General features: G+C 42.5%; 1 protein-coding gene across 1 annotated transcript in view; it reads left to right on the forward strand.

Annotated features, from left to right (window-relative positions):
• kif6 (kinesin family member 6) overlaps positions 1-20,729 on the forward strand; it is an 89,286-nt gene that overhangs the window by 18,476 nt on the left and 50,081 nt on the right. Inside the window, exons 7-10 of the mRNA XM_069661123.1 lie at positions 10,058-10,264; positions 11,585-11,728; positions 12,119-12,205; positions 20,004-20,107. Of these exons, the coding sequence (XP_069517224.1) occupies positions 10,058-10,264; positions 11,585-11,728; positions 12,119-12,205; positions 20,004-20,107 (542 nt within the window). The remainder of the gene's footprint in view (positions 1-10,057; positions 10,265-11,584; positions 11,729-12,118; positions 12,206-20,003; positions 20,108-20,729) is intronic.

Below are 20,729 nucleotides of genomic sequence, written 5' to 3' on the forward strand. Positions count from 1 at the left end.
TATCCATATCATGTAAAAATGTCTAAAATGATCCTCATCGTAATCATCGGTAAATTTTTTCACAGTCCCCTTTTGAGGTTATTTTATGGCCCAGCTCTAGATGTGCCTTTTAATTCACTCCCTTTACATGCACTGTTCCCAGTAAGGATTGTAGACAGCAGCAAAAATGCATACCCACTTCCTGAGTGCCGGTAAGTGGCATAAAGGGTATTTTTTTGGTCCACATATGCAATATGCACGTAAAGGTTACCTTAAGACCCTTCTAAAATATTATTTTTGTCCCCTGTGGTCTCTTTTATCGTGTTTTTCCTAGTTAAAACGGGAATTCTCTCTATAATTTCTGTTTATGTTGTGGTGTTTTTTTCTTAACTCAGACACCCAGACTCCCCACACTGATGAGGCATGCTGTGGGTTAACCTTTGCTTTGCAACCTGAGGTTTGACACAAAGGGCCGATCTCACCTTGTTTACTCTTGTTGCTAGTTTGTAAGCAAATAACAGAGAGTAAAAGTGAATCACATTATATGGTTTCAATCACAGACTGTATAAAAAGATGGCCGACATGACAGCTCCCTGAAAGTGAAGCCAAACCCTCTCTAGCGCCCCCTGCTGACTGGCTGCAGTATAGGTCATAAAGCCCGCCTCCTCCATGTTAACAGATGGGACATGAGTCAAACTATAAAATCAATACATTTTTCTCAAACATGGTTGCTGTCCTTATAGTTAGTTCTTATCATGCTGATTTATGTCCAAGTGTTCACTTTCTGAGAAGTTTACTTTTAATTAGTTATTTGATGCTATAAAAAAGGGGTGTGACCTCATGATTGACAGCTCTGTTGACGAATCGGGCTTCTGCAGCCAATCTGTTCCCAAGTACCAGAGTAGAGGAGGAACGGCGAGAGGAGATGTAACTAACACTAACACTACAGTCATTGAACTTTCCATAACCGTGAATATCTGCTTCAAACCGACACAAGAAGCTGTTCTGCTGTTAAACACGTGGACCTGCGGGATCCTTGCTGTTTCTTCGGTAAGTTAAGTGTGTGTTGAGTACTGAGCAACTCTGTCTCCAAATGACGTCACCATCGCAAGATGGCAGCGCCTATCACGGGGGCTATTTTGGCAACAGTTTCGTACAATGAGAGCAGACGGAGAGATCTATACAGTCATTGGTTTCAATCAGAGATACTCATTTTTGATAAGTATCGCAAAGTGTTTGATGTGGCCTAAGTTCGCCATGAAAAAGAAACGACACAAAATAAATTTAAGATTGTATTTGTCTGGAAGTAGCTGGTATCTAGTATGTAGTGGGCCTTTCTGTGTGGAGTTTGCATGTTCTCCCCGTGCATGCGCGGGTTCTTTCCAAGTACTCCGGCTTCCTCCCACAGTCCAAAGACATGCTCGTTAGGTTCGTTGGTGACTCTAAATTGCCCGTAGGTGTGAGCGTGAAAAGTTGTCTGTCTCTGTGTCAGACTGTGATTGACTGGTGATCAGTCCAGGTGTAACCCGCCTCTCGCCCAATGACAGCTGGGATAGGCTCCACCCTCCTGCAACCCTGCTGTATAGATAATGGATGTTCATCATATTATGAAACATTTACTCTTTTTACTCTTTAGTTTTTTTCCTTTATATATTTCAACATTTATTTCCTTACTCATTTACAGGTCAATTATTATATAAGGCACTGCTATGACCCCGTATAGGACACACTTCCAATGTCACCAATGTTAAACCTGAGGATGTATTTCATTTGAAACGCATTCCTCCATTAGTTTGTTGATCAGGCGATGGAGGCGTTGCACAGTTCAGCGGGGAGCCCCCGGCACAGTCCACCCACACAGAGACTTTGGTGAACTTGTCCTCTGTGAAACTTCTTCATAACAAGGTTCCTCTTGAGCCGCGAGCAAACAAAGCGCTGTCAACAAATTCAATTTGTCCCTGCCAGAGTCATCCCAGAAGATCACGCTCCGCATAGACTTCCAATAAAGTTAACAGTAATGCTTTCTTTCTTCTCTTGCTCCCAGCCATGTGGATAAAAGATGACACATCAATTCAAGCAACACTCAGCAGACAATGAGCTCATTCGCTTTGAGACTCAGCAATCCCCTCTACACTTTATTGGACAGGAAATAAATACACCTTCTCAACTCCTCACCCTTCCTTCAACCTCTGCAGGAAACAATTCTTTCCATCTGGTCTTTTTTCCTCGTCCCTGTTTCAGGTCTCTCCACATGTGGTAATGCAGAACCTGCGTCTTTCTCTCTTCTACATCCTAACTCCCTCTTGAACTTCAGGGGGTTAGACGGGTTCACAGCAAGTGGTTAAAAGAAAACTTCATGCTTAATCTTTTGATTCAGCAATTCCTAAGTGTTCTGGGGTTTGTAGCACCAGATTGCCTCTTTTATGCTGACCCACTGCAGCACTCTGTGTGGTCAGCATGTGGTCCATGTGAGATCAAAATGTGGTCAGCACAGGATGTAGGCAGGAACTCAGGAGAATAAAGGAAGTGACTCCGATGAGGTTAGTTTGTTCTGCAGTTCTTTCACAGTTAAGATGAACTTTGATGCCCCTGTGAGGACACATGGACTGTTTAACAGACGTGGACGTAGCATCTGGGTCTTAACAGTGAAGCCAATGTGAGCCTGCATCCCATCTGAGGGCCAGCAGGGGGCGACTCCACTGATAGCTAAGAAAAGACTGATTATAAAGATGTCTACCAGGAAATGAGCCAACCTCTCACATGATTTATTACCTCATTAATCATTTTACGAAGAGTTTATGGTCTCAATTGCTTTTTTCAAATCCTCTTAAATGCAGCATGATGTTCCTTTTGTAAAATACAGTCCCATTTAGAGTTAAATAAGCGATAACAGTCCTAACTGAAGGCTACACAGGTGTCAGTGGCATAAATCAGTTATACCCCTTTCCCACCAAAATTAATTGACACAGGTTCTTCAGACCCGGGAAGACAGGCTAATAAATGATGATTGTCTCTTTTCCCATTGCAGTGAAGTATACTCCTGTCGGTCTCTTTCTTTTGCTCGGACTGAGATGGGTGGAATTTGCAGCTGAGATGACAAGGAGTCGCAGAGAGGGGGCCAAGATTAACGTGTGAACACTGGCTTTGTGTTCCCATTAATGCCGATCGGAGCAGAGGCAATAGTTACCCGGTTCTACTGCAGAGTTATTTGACCCAGGTCTGAATGCCGGTTGTAGCCTTTCCCATTAAGCACAAAAGCCGGGTGTTAGCAGGTTTTTTGACCAGTGGTAAAGAGGCTCAAGATTGCATTGTTTTCTGTTGAAATGTCCCAACTGACAACAAGTAACATTCTGTTTTCAGCTGAACTTTTGTGGCATACCATGTTTATTTATTTCTGTCATTGCTAATTGATGTTGATCTAAAACCTACAACTGGAAGTTTAGAGTAAGAGTGTATTTTCTTTCAGGATGCTTATACCTCACTTGCTGTTGGTTTTTTGTAATTTTAAGTAAAGAAATATTTAAATATCACAATATAAAACATGTTTATCTGTTTCAGAAGTACAGATATCCACCATTGTGGAAAGTTAAATGATGTAGTGTTAGTGTTAGTTACATCTCCTCTCGCCGTTCCTCCTCTACTCTGGTACTTGGGAACAGATTGGCTGCAGAAGCCCGATTCGTCAACAGAGCTGTCAATCATGAGGTCACACCCCTTTTTTATAGCATCAAATAACTAATTAAAAGTAAACTTCTCAGAAAGTGAACACTTGGACATAAATCAGCATGATAAGAACTAACTATAAGGACAGCAACCATGTTTGAGAAAAATGTATTGATTTTATAGTTTGACTCATGTCTCATCTGGTAACATGGAGGAGGCGGGGCTTATGACCTATACTGCAGCCAGTCAGCGGGGGGCAATAGAGAGGGTTTGGCTTCACTTTTAGGGAGCTGTCATGCCGGCCATCTTTTTATACAGGCTATTCGTGAGTCTGGAAACAGTGTTGGGGTGGGTTTAACTTGTGATTGATAAATTGCTACCGCAGTGAAAGAGGCGTTGCAGTGCATAACCGCTCATCCAAAAATTGTAACTTCCGGCTCCAAAATGCCAGGTGATGTCACTGTGGCTACATCCTCTTGTTATATTCAGTCTGTGTGTTGGCACTATTTCTTCCCTGGACATGATTTAAAGTCTTTAACATATATGAACATACTGTCCTTGATGCACTCTCCATGACTCATAAAGAAACCTTTATATATCAACATGAAGTTGTTTTGGTACAAATTTGCACACACATCTCCTAACTGTCTCAGCTGGTGCCCAGTCTTAAACAAGATAAATGCCATAGTAAGAGCACAATAACACACAGAGGTAAGAGCCACTTTGTTTCATTGTGCTGCTGCCAGTAGATCTGAATACTTTAAACTGTCAAACCATAAGTGCTGCTATCGATTTTTAATCTAGTGCATGCATTAACAGTCACTTTCTACAGTATAAATGTTTCACTTGGCTAAAACTAATGTGTTTTAATAGAAAGGCCCTGCACTGAATCCAGCCTGCATGACAGTCATAATGTTCACTTGTTGAAGCTGTTTTAAAGGTGCTAAATTGCCTCTAAGATCATTTTTGGTTTTGTTCAGGGTTCCCACGCGTCCTGGAAAAGTTTTCCAGTCCTGTAAACACCGGGAAAAATGACCAAATAATCTGGAAATTATTAACAATAATAATAATTTATATTTTTGTTTGAAACATGGCTGTTGTCAGGATAAGTTGTGCGGTATGACAGGTTTGCCATCACCTGGCATGCAATGTCTCCTCCTAGTGGAGGCTGTATTTTTAAACCCATTGTGTTTCTGAGTTTTGACCCTTTGAGGTTGCTGTACCTGGTTAGTGTGCAGTATTGAAGCAGCAGATTGTTAGCAATGTAAAGTGAGCAGCTAACAGTTATATTCCTGTTAGTATGAGCACACGTCATTTTTTGTTGAGCATGTGAAATAAAATCGATTGTTTGCTAAGATATTATTGTGATGCTAATTTCTGTTAGCGCGCAACTAAAACACCAGATCTTTTGACTTAAAATGACTTGATGACATATTCTGATGTCCGCTAGCTGGTAGCACAAGTTTGTTGCCTCAGCTCCAGTCCAGGCTCCTAGAGCTGTCACATTCGCAATCGAGTCCCGCGAGCGATATAAGATTGCAGCCATGGACACTTTCTAACCAACTGAAAGTTGAGAGATAAGTATGACACTTCAATATTACAATCTTTTTTCAATATGTTGCTATGTTCTTTCAGGTGTTACTTGGATAGATGTAGGCTTAATGAACGACTTCGCCCCGCCATTCCGCCTCCGTGCGTTTACACAGAAGACGGAACATAACAGAGGTGTAATAATCCCGCCTTAAACTGGTAGTGTAAAAGGGACTTCATCGTTAACCCTGCATCGTTAAAAAAAGGAGGAATAAAACTGGGGTTAAATGTGTCAGTACTAGGCCTATAGGTACATTATATGACTGTTTGAGAGCAAGTGCTGTCCTGTATAGTCAAGAATAACTCCTGTAAAATGTCCTGGAAAGGTTCTGGAAAATTATTTCTTAAAACGAGTGGGAACCCTATTTGTTGAACAGTTGAGATGTCTGTTGTTTCTGTTATTTTTCTAACCTTATAAGGTAAGTGGACAAAATAATAGAGACACGTGTGCAATGCAATAAAGTTAAACAGACCACCACAAACCACAAATTACATCCTCTTAAATCAACTCATTCACTCAACTTGTTCCATACGTACATTTTCTTCCGCTTAACCGGGGTCGGGTTGCGGTGGCAGCAGGCTAAGCAAGGTGACCCAGGCGTCCCTCTCCCAAGCAACGTTTTCCAGCTCGTCCCGGGGGATCCCGAGGCGTTCCCAGGCCAGACAGGATATATAATCCCTCCAGTGAGCACTGCCCGGGGGTCTCTTCCCAGTTGGACGTGCCCCAATAACCTCCACAGGGAGGCGCCCAGGAGGCATCCTAATCAGAAGCCCGAACCACCTCAACTGGGTCCTTACGATGTGAAGGAGTAGCGGCTCTACTTGGAGCTCCCTCTGGATGTCTGAGCACCTTACCCTATCTCTAAGGCCGAGCCCAGACACCCTTTAGTGGAAGTTAATTTCGGCTGCTTGTATATGCGATCTCATTCTTCCAGTCAACTTTATTTATATAGCACATTTCATATAAACATGCAGCTCAAAGTGCTTCACATGGGAACAAATAGACAGAAAATAGTAACATTAACGAAAAACAAAGACCTAAAAAATTCAACAGCAAAAACAACAAAATCAATAAAAAGAAATCAGTTTAAAGTTCAATAAGACAAATTAATTACCAGAGACAAGGCTATGATAAAAACTGTGACTGTGGATATGAGCTATGTGGCTGTCCTTCCTCCAAAGTGATCATAAGGCTGAATCTAAAACCGATATTACATAAATACCTTCATAATGCACCATATAATTGTCAACTAAGTGCATTTGTAAAAGTTTCCATCAGGGGCAATATACTTTTATGATCCTCTAACAAAGCATGATGAATTCTCTGTGTTGCCTTCAGTACATACAGTATCCCATGCTAGAGCCAAAGATGTAAGCGAACTGCAGAGTCGAATTCTGAATGTGGAAAGTTGACAGAAGTTTTATTCATTTGCATCCTCTCAGAAGTGTAGCACGAGATGGGATATAAATACACACTCGGTGCATGTGTGAAATTGGATGTGAAGCGGGGGCAGAATTCAGCTTCACTGCAGACTCAACTGCTTTCATGTCAGAACTGTCATACTGTCTTTTTTTTTAGTCTCCTGTGTTCATCTTTTATCTGCTGGTTTCAACGCCTCACAATTAAAGAAGCCTGAACATCACATGAGTGAAACAGCAGATCTGACTTCTTACTGAACCAACAAATACTCTATAAAGCAACATTGTTGTTAGGGTGTTATTATGACTTATCTGTATGTAAAATAACTGCTTTTTTAATTCAACCTGCTGCAATCAGATAACTGGATTCTCCAGAGGTTTTTCTTCCTTGATGGACTGATATTTTATTGGGATATAAGGTTTGTTTATTTATCAGTGTAATTATCAGTATTATTTTCAGATTCTATTAAAGTTGTAATCTCCAAGATCTCAGTTTTGTTCTCTTTGGCGACACCTGTGGTGATAAATGGTAATGGCGGGAGCACACTTCCCAGATATCCAGACAGTGCTGCATGTGTGACGTCCACGGTTGGCTCCGGTTGTAACTCTTGATTTTCCTGGCTGACGGTCGCTTTCCTTTTCAGACTGTTTGCTTCATCTGAGCGTCGAGTTTGTTTCTTTTTCTTTGGATTTTCACTTCTTGTTGAAGTTGTATCTGTAGTCATCCATCTTTTCTTTGTTTGTTCAGCCATAGTAGATTACTGTTTACTCGCAACACTTGCAGAGAGCGGAAAAGCAGCCGCTTAGCTCCGCCTACCCTCTCTGGCAGACCAACCACTGCTGGCTGATGGAAAACACGTCACTAACTGGACGCTGCTTCAGATTTTTCCGGTAAAAGACAGTCTGTAATACTGCAAATGCAAAGGCTTTCATCAGTGGGCCATAGGCTCAAACACCATTGCGTTACCTCATTTGGTGATAGATATTGACTTAGACATTTAGACCTTTAAATATTGCTCTTTTGAATCATTAATTTATTATTTGCATGTTGCTGTCTTTTGTGTACAAGCTGCTCCAAACAAATTGCCCTTTGTAGGATTAAGAAAGTTGTTTGATTGAAGCTATAACACGCATTTCTAAGTCATGTATTGTGTTGTCAGCTGAGACTGCATAACACAAGAAATCTGTGAAGGTTCTCAGTCATCCAGGTCATGGTAATTCTAAACTCAATCCAAAAGGCAACTGGACTTGGTTAAAGTTCTAGAAGACGTTTCACCTCACATCCGAAAGGCTTCTTCTCTTCTAAGCTGACTGGTGGACGGAGCTAGAAATATAAGCCTCTGTAGGTCATTAGTATGCTAATAAATGTGTAATCAGGGGTGATTCACTGAGAGTCGTTAGCACCCTCTGTTGTTGATGGGTCGTTAGGCTCACATGATCCTGATTGTGATCTCAGCTGTTTGTAAGTGGGTGATAGGTGATGTCTCAGAACGCAGTTCAGCAGCTGGGGGTGGCTTTTTTTTGTCATTGTTTTCAATGAGAGGGATGCTGTTTGCTCGCTGCTTTTGCTTTGCAGAGCGCCTTTTTGAGGAAGTGTTTTTGAGGAAACGCTCCGAGCGCCTCGAGTTGAAAAACTTCAACTCAAAGCAGAAAAGCGCCCGACATCATATTGGTTTGGTTAATGACAGCTAATGATTCGGTGGTTGCCTTAACAACAGTAGGCAAAAAAAGCCGCCCCCAGCTGCTAAAACGCACTCTGTCTGACCGGGTGTTTACTTCCACAAAAAAGGCAGTGCAGTGCGCCTCACGTTTTACAGCCTGCAAAAAGCATTCTGTATGATTGGGCCCTTAGGCTACCACCTCTGTTAAGGGATGGTTTTTCCAGCTTAATTTATAGATGGCTTCCTTGGCACCTCTTTCAAACCAGCGGTCTTCTCCGGCCAGGATGTGAACCTTGCTGTCTTCAAAGGAGTGTCCTTTGTCCTTTAGATGTAGGTGGACAGCTGAGTCCTGACCTGAGGAGCTGGCGCTCCGTCAGGACTCACCCACGATTACACATCTATAAGCATACTAACGACCTACAGAGGCTTATATTTCTAGCTCCGTCCACCAGTAGGTTTAGAACTGAAGAAGCCTTTCGGATCAAAGGTGAAACATCTTCAAGAACTTCGACCAAGTCCAGTTGCCTTTTGGGGCTTAGAATAACACAAGAAACATATCTTTACATCATAGGATGCATTAAGAGGAAATTCTGAATGTTGGAAAGCGATTGTAACAAGCATAGAAGTATTGACATTGACACATTGTTAGTAAGGGGAATGGTTGATTCAATACAACATATGGTACTATAATACAGTCCATACATGTCTGCTGGCTGGCTGGAATCTGACAGACATAAAGAACTTATCAAGGGTTGGCCAGGATTTGGTCTGTGCAGAAATAGCTGTGAGTGTTGAGTCTGTAAAACTTATTCTCCAACATGGACACTCTGTCCTCACCCGTGACCCTTCATCCTATCCCATTATATTGGTCAACATCTTTGGTCTGCTTCATATTACTTTAGGGGATTCCCAGAGGAGCAGCCAAGGACGTGTGCAGAGTGAAGGGAATTCGGACTGAGAAAGGAGATGATAGGTGCGGGTTAAGATAGTGAAAGATCTGTCACGAGCTGTCATGACCTTAACAGGCAGGTGTTGGCACATTTACGCCAAAAACAAGTCAGGGTCAGAGCACCTCTTTAGATTGACCTGGAATGTCTGGGAGGATGTTTTTCCTGTACATATCTCAGGTCCACGACTTTACCCCTGCAGGAGAAGCATCTCAGAGCAGAAGCTCTTTCACCTAAAGATGTACTATATCATCAGCTGCTATTTAAAACCACTGTCATGTGTCCAAGCTGCCTGCATGCTATGGCATTAGCAAAAGAAAACAAAAAGAAGCCTATGATCAGCACTACGGCCGTGAATATCCATTCCCTCTGTTTATTCTCTTTGAGGGCTCCATGAGTAACACATCCTCCTCCAGTTAATAAAGCGTGTTTGTGCCGAGTGACTCACGCTCTATTTCGGTCTCCTCCTGGTCTCAACCTGTCTTCTGTTGTGCCAGTGACCATCTGAAAACCAACTTCAGCTTTTGTAGAGCCGCCTCCATGTGTTTACTGCTCATCTGATACACATGGCGCGTCTTTCATCTTCAAACCAGCGGGAGCAACAAAAAATAGGAATCAAAGTAAACATGTTTTTTGTTGTTCAAATATGAGCAGCGTTGCAGATGGAGACTGAAATTCCCCTTTTTCTTTTTTCCATGTCAAACATGTGAATCAAACGAGGATTCAGAAAGCTACCACACAGACCTAAGTGTTTTCAAAATGTTCTGTCACCCCTTTCTTTCCCTCTCTTCTGTACAGACTCCAATGAACCAGGCATCCACACGTTCCCACTGTATTTTCACAGTGCACCTGTGCAGACGGGAGCCAGGCTCGGCCACGCTGCGGCGCTCAAAGCTCCACCTGGTGGACCTGGCTGGATCGGACAGAGTTAGCAAGACGGGCCTGAATGGGCAACTGCTCACAGAGGCCAAGTACATCAACCTCTCCCTACACTACCTGGAGCAGGTGCTGAAACGAGATTACAATAGCGTATCTGAAAGGCCTTGCTGACCTTTGTTTCATGTCATATGCGTCTCTCTGCCATGTGTCCTGCCTGCCTCTCTTTATTAGATAGTAAAAAATAAAGATTATTATTTGTCAACCAGAAACAGCCGTTACATAAGTCTCTTCAAAGCCACCAGACAAACAGTAATTTAACCTCAGAGAAAAAGGGAGTGGCTTGTCTATCACTGCCTCCATCAGTAAGATGTTTGGTGTGTTTGTGTGCTACACAATTATTGTGTTGGACCCAAAGTAACCATTTAAAACACACACGCCCCACAATAACACAAACAATCGAACCAGTTGAGGCAGCAGTAGACCGGCAGCTCCCCATGTTCTGCAAGGTAAAATTAGTGGGGTTTTTTCTATGGAGTCTGGTGGTGTTGAAGAAAACGATGCAGCTGTTTTGGGTTAAAAACAAGTATCTTACCTAAACCAGTCTCAATCCCATTGGCTATAGTCTGACGATGATATACAACGATGAACATGCTGGGGCATGTAGCCGGCGGTTAGTGATAAACGACTTCCTTTTCTGCGTGCTGCATTGTTTACAGATAAATAAACTGTTTCTCTTGTGATTGACTTTAATTAACGGGTCTTACCTTTGCCGAAATTTCAAGATCATGATGCAGATTAGTAAAAAGTCAAAATGAAGCTTTGTCAGGTCTGTCCTTAAGAGAAGAAGAAACCTACTTTAAAATGAGAAGTTTGTTTAACGGAGGTCGGATCCATCATTTCTGATGCATTCGAGGAAGTCGGGAAATCTAAATGCTGAACGGCTTTCGTGAAACAGTGTCAGGGAATTTATGATCTAGAACACATTGTTAGCTGTTGGCATACAGATAAGAAGCTAAATTGTTGTAAAATAATGCTGATGGGAGCCGGGATGTCATTACGTTCTGCCTGCTTTTGCTCTCCTCAAAGCCTGCTGATACTTGATTGATCAATATCACTTGGACTACAAGCGTACTACAAACGGAAACCAGAACACTTGCCGTCCCGGAAATCCACGTCCCTGCCTACAGATTCTACATTTCTCTGTAAACAGAGATTATAAGTTAACAAATACAACCTACAATCAGTGGCTATAAAAAGCACTTTTAGTGGACATACTTCGATTAGAGGGATGTGATTTAATATGCTGGATTCCCTTTGCTGTCTGAACAGTAATGACCCTCACTGTCAGAAGAGTAATTACATTTCCTTTCAGACTTTATTTTACAGACATTTCATTCACTTCCTCATCTCTGTCTTCATTAACAAATCAACTGCTTTCTCCTCCAGGTGATCATCGCTTTGTCAGAGAAGAACCGCTCCCACATTCCCTACAGGAACTCCATGTTGACCTCTGTGCTGAGGGACAGCCTTGGGGGCAACTGCATGACTACAATGATCGCTACTATGGCAGTGGACAAGAGGAACCTTGATGTAAGGAGGGTCTAGCTAAGGCCATGTTCAGACAGAAGATTCAGATGGCACAAAAGTTAGGAGAAACACGGTTTTGAAGCGTAAAGATGTTTCAGTTTTGCCAGTAGTTTCTCTCCTGGTGCCTTATGTGATTCTATTGGTAAAACCAGCAAAAACAACAATTTCATACATTTTAAGACATACATTTCTTACAGTATATATGTATAGTATAATCTGCTTCATGAAAATAATTTATAGCAGTACATTGTGAAGATAGCACAAACATTTTCTTAAATTTGCATCCTTGCAGGCATTCACTTAAATCCCTTATAAGGACATAGTGATAATGATTAATAGTCTTATGGTAGAAAAAAAAACAATTAAACACCTTTTGTAAACTGTTTTCTTCAGGAGTCCATCTCTACGTGCCGTTTTGCTCAGCGCGTGGCTCTCATCAAGAACGAGGCCATATTGAATGAAGAACTGGATCCTGCCCTGGTGAGACAACCAAAGCTTATCCACACAATCACACCACAGAGGCATGACTCAGTGTGCTATTATTATAGCCAGACCCTCCTCGAAGCTTTCAGAGCCTTAAATTCATCAGCAAATTAGTTGCGTGAATCCAGCTTCTAAGTGTAACCCACCATGGTCACGTGTCCTCCCTTAGGTTTCCGATACATGTCTGACAGTCATTCTGAAAGAAGCAGTTAACACGTGGATGCCTGTCTGTCTTGTAATATTTAGACTGATCACAGGTCCTGTTTGCATTCCTCTGTCCGTCTCGTTTACATGCCTCTGATTCTGTTATGGCATATTTTATCTCAATACCTTTCGGCCTCTTGAGAAAGCATCCAGCTGGAGACTGATGTGTGTATATATGCTTTACTCACATTCATGTAAGGACGCAGAAGTTGCATGCAAGGAGAGACAGAGCAATCCCTGCCAAGATGTTGTGAGTCACATTGTTTAATTTCTACACCTCAGTCGGTAGTTCCGTCTGTCCGGCCAGTTCATGTCAATGGGATATCTCAGGAACACCTGGAGGGAACATCTTCAAATTTGGCAGAAGGTACCACTTGGACTAAAGGATAAAATAATTCATTTTTAGTGTGTTTTTTACTTGAAAGTTCAAAGTAAGATTCAGTGTGACACCTCGATACCCTGGAAAAATACCTTTCTAGCTATTGTCCTTGTCCCATTCTTGTGATTACAGATCTCAGGATGCTGGAGAGAATTTCTTTAAATTTGACATTAGGTCCACTTGAATCTCTATTTACAGATTCTACATAGAAATGTAGAAATTCCGGGACTGGTTTCCGTTTGTAGTATGCTTGTAGTTCGAGTAATATTGACCAATCACGTATCAGCAGGCTGCAGCGTATTCAGGAAAAACAGTCCGTGTGGAGAGCAAAAGCAGGCCAAACGTAATCCGCCGTAATGCCATCCTGGCTCCCATCATCTGAGGATGATTTAGCTTCTTTATTAATCTCTATTAACAGACATCTGCAACAAGTTCAGCTAACAGTCTGCTCTAGATCTAAAAGTCAACTTAAACGATAAATTCCCTGACACGGTGTCACGATAGCCGCTTAGCGCTCAGATTTCCCGACTTCCTCGAATGCATCAGAAATGATGGATCCGACAAACTTCTCATTGTAAAGTAGTCTTCTTCTCCTCTTGATGACGGACCTGACAAAGCTTCCTGTCGACTTTTTACTAATCTGCATCATGATGTTGAAATTTCAGCAAACTTGAGAGCCGTTAATTAAAATCAATCATAAGAAAAATTTGTTCTTTTTCTGTAAATAATGCAGCACGCGGAAAAGTAAGTCGTTTATCGCTAAGCACCAGCTACACGCCCCGACATGTTCACCGTTGGCCCCAGAGGCTATATCGTCATCAGACTATACCCGATGTTATCTGAGATTGGGTCCACTTGGACCCAAGGATGAACTGATAATATTTTGGTGGTCGAAGATGAAAGTTCAAGGTCACGGTGACCTCAGGTCCATCTCATTCTCGTAAGTGAAGTATCTCAGCGATGTCCAGAGGTGTAATGCAACTTGCATAAAACAGTGAGGCAGAAAGTCTAGTTGAAATGAGATCTGTTTACTTTTGTTATGTTTTGTATTTATATAGTGTTGTTACAATTCCTATTTCAGTTAGTTTGTAAAGAGGCCAGAGATTACACAGGAGATGTAAAGAACATTGATCTTAGACATACTTCCATATCTGCCTTTTATTTTATAATCTTACATTATTTAATGATCAATAGGGAATCACATGAGAGATTTCCTCAGGATTTCACTCAGGTTAGACCAATGGTTAATGGTTTCCCTCATTTACTTTCTCCTTTTACAGAACTTTTCACACCTTCCCTCTATTGTACTGCAGCAGGAAGCAGACCTGCTGGTTGCTGTAAAAAGGCCCCTCAGGGGATATACTGTACAGTGGTAGTCCTCCCCTCCCACAGTGACCTGCCTCAGGATCAAATGCTACTGTATTACTGCTACTTAGACTTGGCTGGCCACTTGCAAACCCTGCAGAGGTATTTTTAAGAGAGTCTGCGGCCGGCGCAGTAATTGTGACAGAGTCTGGCTGCTCCCAATCGAGTCCGGCACTGTTACAGCTCCAGGCAAACCCGAACTCCGCGGGCAAACGTCTCGTCTCCGTTTATGACTTTCTGGTGTGCTGCTCCCGTCTCTCTGTCTCTCCCTCTATCTCTCTAACTGGTTCACTGAGAAAAAACCAGCAGTGCAGTTTGCACATTACAATGATGTCATTTATTATGGTTTGGGGTGACACTCAAACTCCCATTTTTGGCCTTCTCCAGTCTGAAGGCACACTGTCTATTTGTCATGCCGGCTTCTGTAATTGTTTTGAAACCTGGAGTTTGCTTTTGAAAATGTTGCAGTTACTGTTTAAGACATTGTTCAGACCACATGCTGCCTTAATGGACCCATACTGCAGCCTGCAGGAAGCGAGACAGACCAGACCAAACATTTTACACGTCTCTCGTGGACAGGGAAAGAATGAGGTGTTGAAAGTGACCTGTGATCATAATGAAGTCAGCCACAGTGGCCGAACCATAAAAGGTTGGCTCTGTTAGTTCCTCTAAGACTACTAAGGTCAGTCTTAATCCTCCAGTTAGACCAGGCTGATCCTGGTCTGCAGTCAGAGAGAATTGTCAACAGTTATTGAAGTGGCTTCCACCACCTCGCGGTAGCCTTTATATTTAGTGAGTACCAAAACTTGAGCCTTGTGTGCAGGAGTTTGTTTTGAGCTCAAATGTCCTTCTGTAATTCTAGAGGGTCAAAAAAGTTGATCTTAATCTGTGTTATGCAGCCAAGCGGAGGAAAATAAGAGGCTTGGTGACCCTCCTGAACCTGGACCCTCCCTTCACTTAAAGATACACAAAACATCTTGCTGGAGAAGACAGCTCTGATTAGCGCATACCTGTGAGTCAAACACAAGCCAGCCTATAGCCCAGTAGAGGGACATATCCAGAAAGCGGGTGTGAAAATTCCTGCTGGTGCTTTGCTCTCTCTTGGTCCCTGCTCGGTCTCATCTGAATGGCTGATACTCACCATAAGAAGGGAGGGAGAAGGGAGTTTGTAATTGTAGTGGTGTGGTGCAGTACAGCAGCGCTCCATGCCTGTGTGGTGCCATGCATGGAACAGAGCCCATCTGTTATCATTTTGTTGTTGGGGATAAAAGACCTTGCCCATGTTAAGTGTGTGGGAAAACTATGACTCCTCTTCCTCATTTTAAAGAGGCCCAGTAATAGCAGCATGTTTGTGAGTGGCATACTACATAATACGTACGCATTTCAGGTCTAACCTGTAGTTAAACTGCAGTCCTTACTGCTCACTGTGGGTGGTTTTCGGCACCAAATGGAAAGTATGTCTTCAAGAGGAAGATAGATATAATTAGCGCCTGAGAGCAATTAGCATGGGACACCTACTCTTTCTTTCTTCCCTGGCCAAACATTTGTGGGCGGCTAAAGGTGCCGGAAAACTCACAAAAATGTGCACATGATAGCTCAATCACTCCCCCTTAAGAAGTTGATGTAATTAGCCCCCACAGTATGTTTCCCCTGGATGTATGAAATTTGGTAGGCACATGTAATATCCCAAGAACTCTTCAAAGGTCATTGTTGCCATGACACCAAACAGGAATTCAGCCATTTTACATGTATTTTGAATTGTTAGTGGGGTTTTTTGCCATCCATTGGGCCCATACTTTAACGCTCTTCTCTTAGGTGGTGTAATCGATCCACCTCAAACTCAAACAAAAGACCTGGATGGAGATAAGTTGTAAAAGGTTTTTATATTTTTGTCAAATGATGTGGCTGAGGAGGCACGCCATGATTCATTGTTCCACCATGAAACGGGAATGTTTGTAACTCAAACATACTGTGTCCAACCTGTCCAAATTCGTCCTATTCTGTTAAATTTGTAGTGTCATCCACTGGCAAGAGGAAGTGAGTGTGTGACAATCATTAATTGATTTTTTCTTTCGATGTTTAATGTAGTGCATGTTAATATGTGTTGTCGAGCATCACATAGTGGAGTACTGTATCTGTGCAGTAACGATATCTTGGCTGCAACTCATCTCACGTATGCGATGGTGCGAGGGATCGTTCAACGCTGCTTGCAGCTCTAATTTAAAGTCAGGGCTGTTTAATGTTTACTGTCCAACGTGTTTGTCAGCACATAGGAAGTAGCACATGCATACATGTAAGCTCTGTCTCAATGAGGGGGCTGCTTCCGTCAAAGGACGCGGTCTACGGCGGAGGCGTCATGCATAGCCTGTGTAGACGCTAAGGCCAAACTTAAATGAGATGATTTCCTGTTTGCGTCACTAGCTGTTCCCGCCCTCATCCTTGCGTCACCAAACGCGGCTCCTATTGCCTAGCAACAGGTAGCTAGTGGGCTAACTACCTATAATAATGTTGCATAACTTAAACTATTATTATTATTATAAGATGATTTAGAATTTTCAGTGCCCCGTTTGTATAGATAGCTTTTTGATTGAGTTCAAACCAAAAACTTTGACATTTAAAGTGTATTCCTCGGACGCTTGAGAGTCCGCCATCTCGTTTGAGTTGGTGCACAGTGAATCTCGGGATATGTTGGGCCGCGGAGGATGCACCTGATGGATCCTTCATGCCCCAGAAAAGGAGGACGCATTTGTCGGCCGCATCTGAAGGAGCCTTTCAATTTGGACAAGCTTCGCCGCAACACTGTAATGCAATCAGCCTTCAAATACGTCCTCCGAAGGATGCAGCCCCTGAATTGGGACACAGCTTGTAATGTTGCTTTTTGCATCACTATAACAATTGGCATGTTTGCATTGTTCCATTGACTTTGCTTTAAATATGACCTGCTGGCATCATCAGTCACATGGCTTGAGTCATTTCTTTATTCAGAGTGCATGAAAGCCTGCTGCGGTGCTGCGGTGCCAGTGTGGCTCTACGCTCTGAAATAGACTGCAAACTCCGCTGACCAACAACTGGCGGTCAGCTTCTCAGGATGCAGCTGGAAGAATTACATCAGACCAAAAGCTCCAAAAAAGAGATACAGGGAGTGGCTCTGGTGAGGGACGGTCAGCTCTGATGTTCAAGGTTGAAAAATACGATACGGGTGGATTAGGGATGAAATTTTCATTGAGCTAAGTGGCACCTACCCCAAACCACACTGCAGGTCTGTTTCTCCTCAAGAGCATCTCGAGTTGAACACGTCTGACTGGTTTTGACTTTCCAGTCAGAAGTTTGTGTTTGTAAGAAGTGACAGCTCTTTGCTAAGTCTGACCTTTGACCTCAATTTAGTTTTCACTGTTTTTTGTCTGCCTCACAGCACAGTGTCACCGTGAGGGTGACCGTGGCACACAGATGCCACTTTCTTATGTATTTACTCTTTCAGACAGTTCCAGCCATTCAGTGTGCTTCAGTGTTTTGCTGTGTGGTCAGACTCAGCGGGGATGGTTAAAGGGGATTTACACTGAGGCCTGCAGTGGGTCATGTGAGGAAAAAGAACAATTACTACTTGTTTTTTAGGTGGTTTAGTGTGTTATGTTCGTGGTGGGACATATGCAGAATTTGTATTCAAACTTAGTTGGCTTCATTTGAATAACTACACTATCCACTGATTATGCTGTTGGCGTATTTTCTCCGCCATTAATCTGTAATAACACGTCTGTCTTTGGATGTCATGTTGAAAGGGTCGTTGTTTTCTTGGAGTGATCCCCCTTTTTCAAGTATTTTGGAAAATGAGTAAAAACAGAGAAAACATTTCATTCAATTTGCTGCAGAGAAATCCAGCTGTCGGCTAATCTGTCCTGTTGTGTTGTATTTTATGTATGTGGCCTCTTTCAGATTTAATCACCTAAAGTTCACATTATGGCACACTGCGAGCTACGGCTCAGCATCAAGAAAGGGCACATGTCAAGTTGGCTCACCTCTAACCTCTTGCTCCTGGTGTATAACAGGGGATTATGACTTAATCCCACTTAAGAGGTCCGTTGTCGCACCAACAACAAAGACTCAAATATTAAAAGCACTTATGTGATTTCCATTTCCATAAGCTTAACATTCAAACAAATGACGTTCGGCAGCTCCTGTTTTAGTAAGTCAGACTAACGTACAGTTGATGTATCAGTTAATCTAAAACTAATAAACCTATTTAAAATGTTCTGTTTGGTTAGAATGCCTCATGGCTCCTCCTTCATACATGTAAAGCCACATTAGCTTTGATCTGAACTCACTAGATGTCTTGTAATCCTTACCCAGACTGACATGTGGCCACTCAGTCTGACCTCTCTGGGTATGGAGCCTTTCAGTAAGGAACAAGAGAGAAGCACACGCTTATCTCCAAAGATGAAAGGTTATATATGTCACTGCTCTGCACTAAGGATTTTACAAGGAGACTACTTCAGGCTTCAAGTTGTAGCTCGTTTATGATGTGAATTTAACTTTTGCGGCATCAGAATTTTTTTTCTTCCAGGGCTGAGAAAGAATGCTATAGGTAAAATGATTAACACTGTGCAACATTATAAAGAAACAATATACATTTTAAGGGGTAATACTGGTGTTGGCTGTGAAAAAGAATTTACCCACCGGGGACAATAAAGTCTAGAGTCTAATAATGCTAACAGCAAATTAGTGAATGATTCTGAATTTGTCGGGAAAAACTGCAAGTAAGGCTGCCACTAATGACTGTTTTTCTATCCATTAATCTATGCACTATTTTACCGATTAGTCGATTAATCTAAACGATAAATAACCCTCAACCTGGGGAAAAATATGATTTGTCCCCCCAATATCACTGTAGACATAACTATGTGATTTCAATAATATTAATGATACACAATGAAAGGACTTGATTATAGACACTTAATACTGCGTTTTAAAGTTACAAAAGATTTGGACACCCCCGCACTTTGCCTCACAATGGTTCGATCCACTCCCGCCCACCACTCAGAGCAGTGGGAGCTGGCAAATTCATTACGTGGGGGGGGATTTCATGTAATTGTCCCCCCCCCACAGTTTGAGATCAGATTTTCGCCCCTGGTCTTATATTCGGACCAACACAGTAATTGTGGGCAACCATTTTATGTCAACAGGTCAGGGCGTGGACACATTGGTTCATGCCTTTTGGTCATATATTCTCTTAAATAAAAGTGACAGTCTGGGGCCGTCCTAAGAGGGTGCACAGATTCGGGAACATGTTGATGTTGTTTATAAGACTTTGTCTCTCTGAGAATTTTTGACATGAATAGAAATGCTTGCTGTTACTGTATTTTGTTTTTGCAAAGATTGCTATCAAAGTCTGTCTTCAGAAACTATGTCTGGACTTGGTGATATAATTTGCTTTTTTATAAATACCGTAACCAGACACGGACAGTGGTTACTAACGGCAAGCAGCCTGTTGGCTCGGTGTGCGAAGCCGTAACCAAACACGTGTGGACAGACGGCAGCAGAAGGTTTTATGTGTTCTCTTTTTTTTGCCACTGTAGCTGTTTAATGCTAATTTATATTTGGCATCCTGCGTTTTCTCGCTGGAGCATACAGTCGTCTGGAATAACTTTAGTTTGTCCTCAAAATGCATCGGGAAGATAAGCCGCAGAAGGATTGTCTCATCAGTTGGCAGCAGCAAAATAGCCTCTGTCTGTGTGTGCTTCTTTGTGCATTTGTTTTTTCTCCAGACTGTGCAATTATGGTGAAGTTTGCTTTTTGACACTTTGTGTACACACAGTGACCCCTGACCCTGCTTTTTGTGTGTGTATCTTTCAGCTAATAGCTCGTTTGAAGAGAGAGATCCAGTCTCTGAAGGAGGAGCTGGCCATGGTGACAGGAGAGCAGAGAGACGACCAGCTATCTGATGAGGAGATCCAGAAGTATGTCACCTCCTGTTTGCTTTATTCCTCACTCCTTCCATCCTATCGCCTCCTTACACCTTATTGATATAGTTCAAATATGCCCCATCAGTTCTGTCCAATGACTGTATATATAGATGGACAACACGTCTCCATCTGCTCCCATTGTACGGAATTGATGCCAAAATAGCCCCTGTGATAGGCGCTGCCATCTTGCGATGGTGACGTCATATGGAGCCAGAGTCTGCGCAGTAGAGATCGGCGAGTGAAGCGGCCGTAGCCACTTCAGCTAACCCAAACACACACTTAACTTACCGAAAAAACAGCAAGGATCCCGCACACCAGTGTGTTTAACAGCAGAACAGCTTCTCTGTGTTGGTCTGAGGTTAACGTTCACAGGTATGGAATCTTCAATGACTGTAGTGATTGTTTTAGTTACGTTTCCACTCGCGGATCGTCCTCCGCTCTGCTCACCCGGAACTGATCGGCTGCAGGAGCCGAATTTGTCAACAGAGCTGTCAATCATCATTTTGACAACATCAAATAACTAGTTAAAAATAAACTTGTCAGAAAAATGAACACTTGGACGTGAATCAGCATGATAATAACTAGTTTTAATGACAAAAACCATGTTTGAGAAAAA

This window comes from Semicossyphus pulcher, unplaced genomic scaffold (genome assembly GCF_022749685.1).
Source record: "Semicossyphus pulcher isolate SPU_LCO1_2020_fin unplaced genomic scaffold, fSemPul1.0.p SCAF_14, whole genome shotgun sequence".
NCBI classification, from domain to species: domain Eukaryota; kingdom Metazoa; phylum Chordata; class Actinopteri; order Labriformes; family Labridae; genus Semicossyphus; species Semicossyphus pulcher.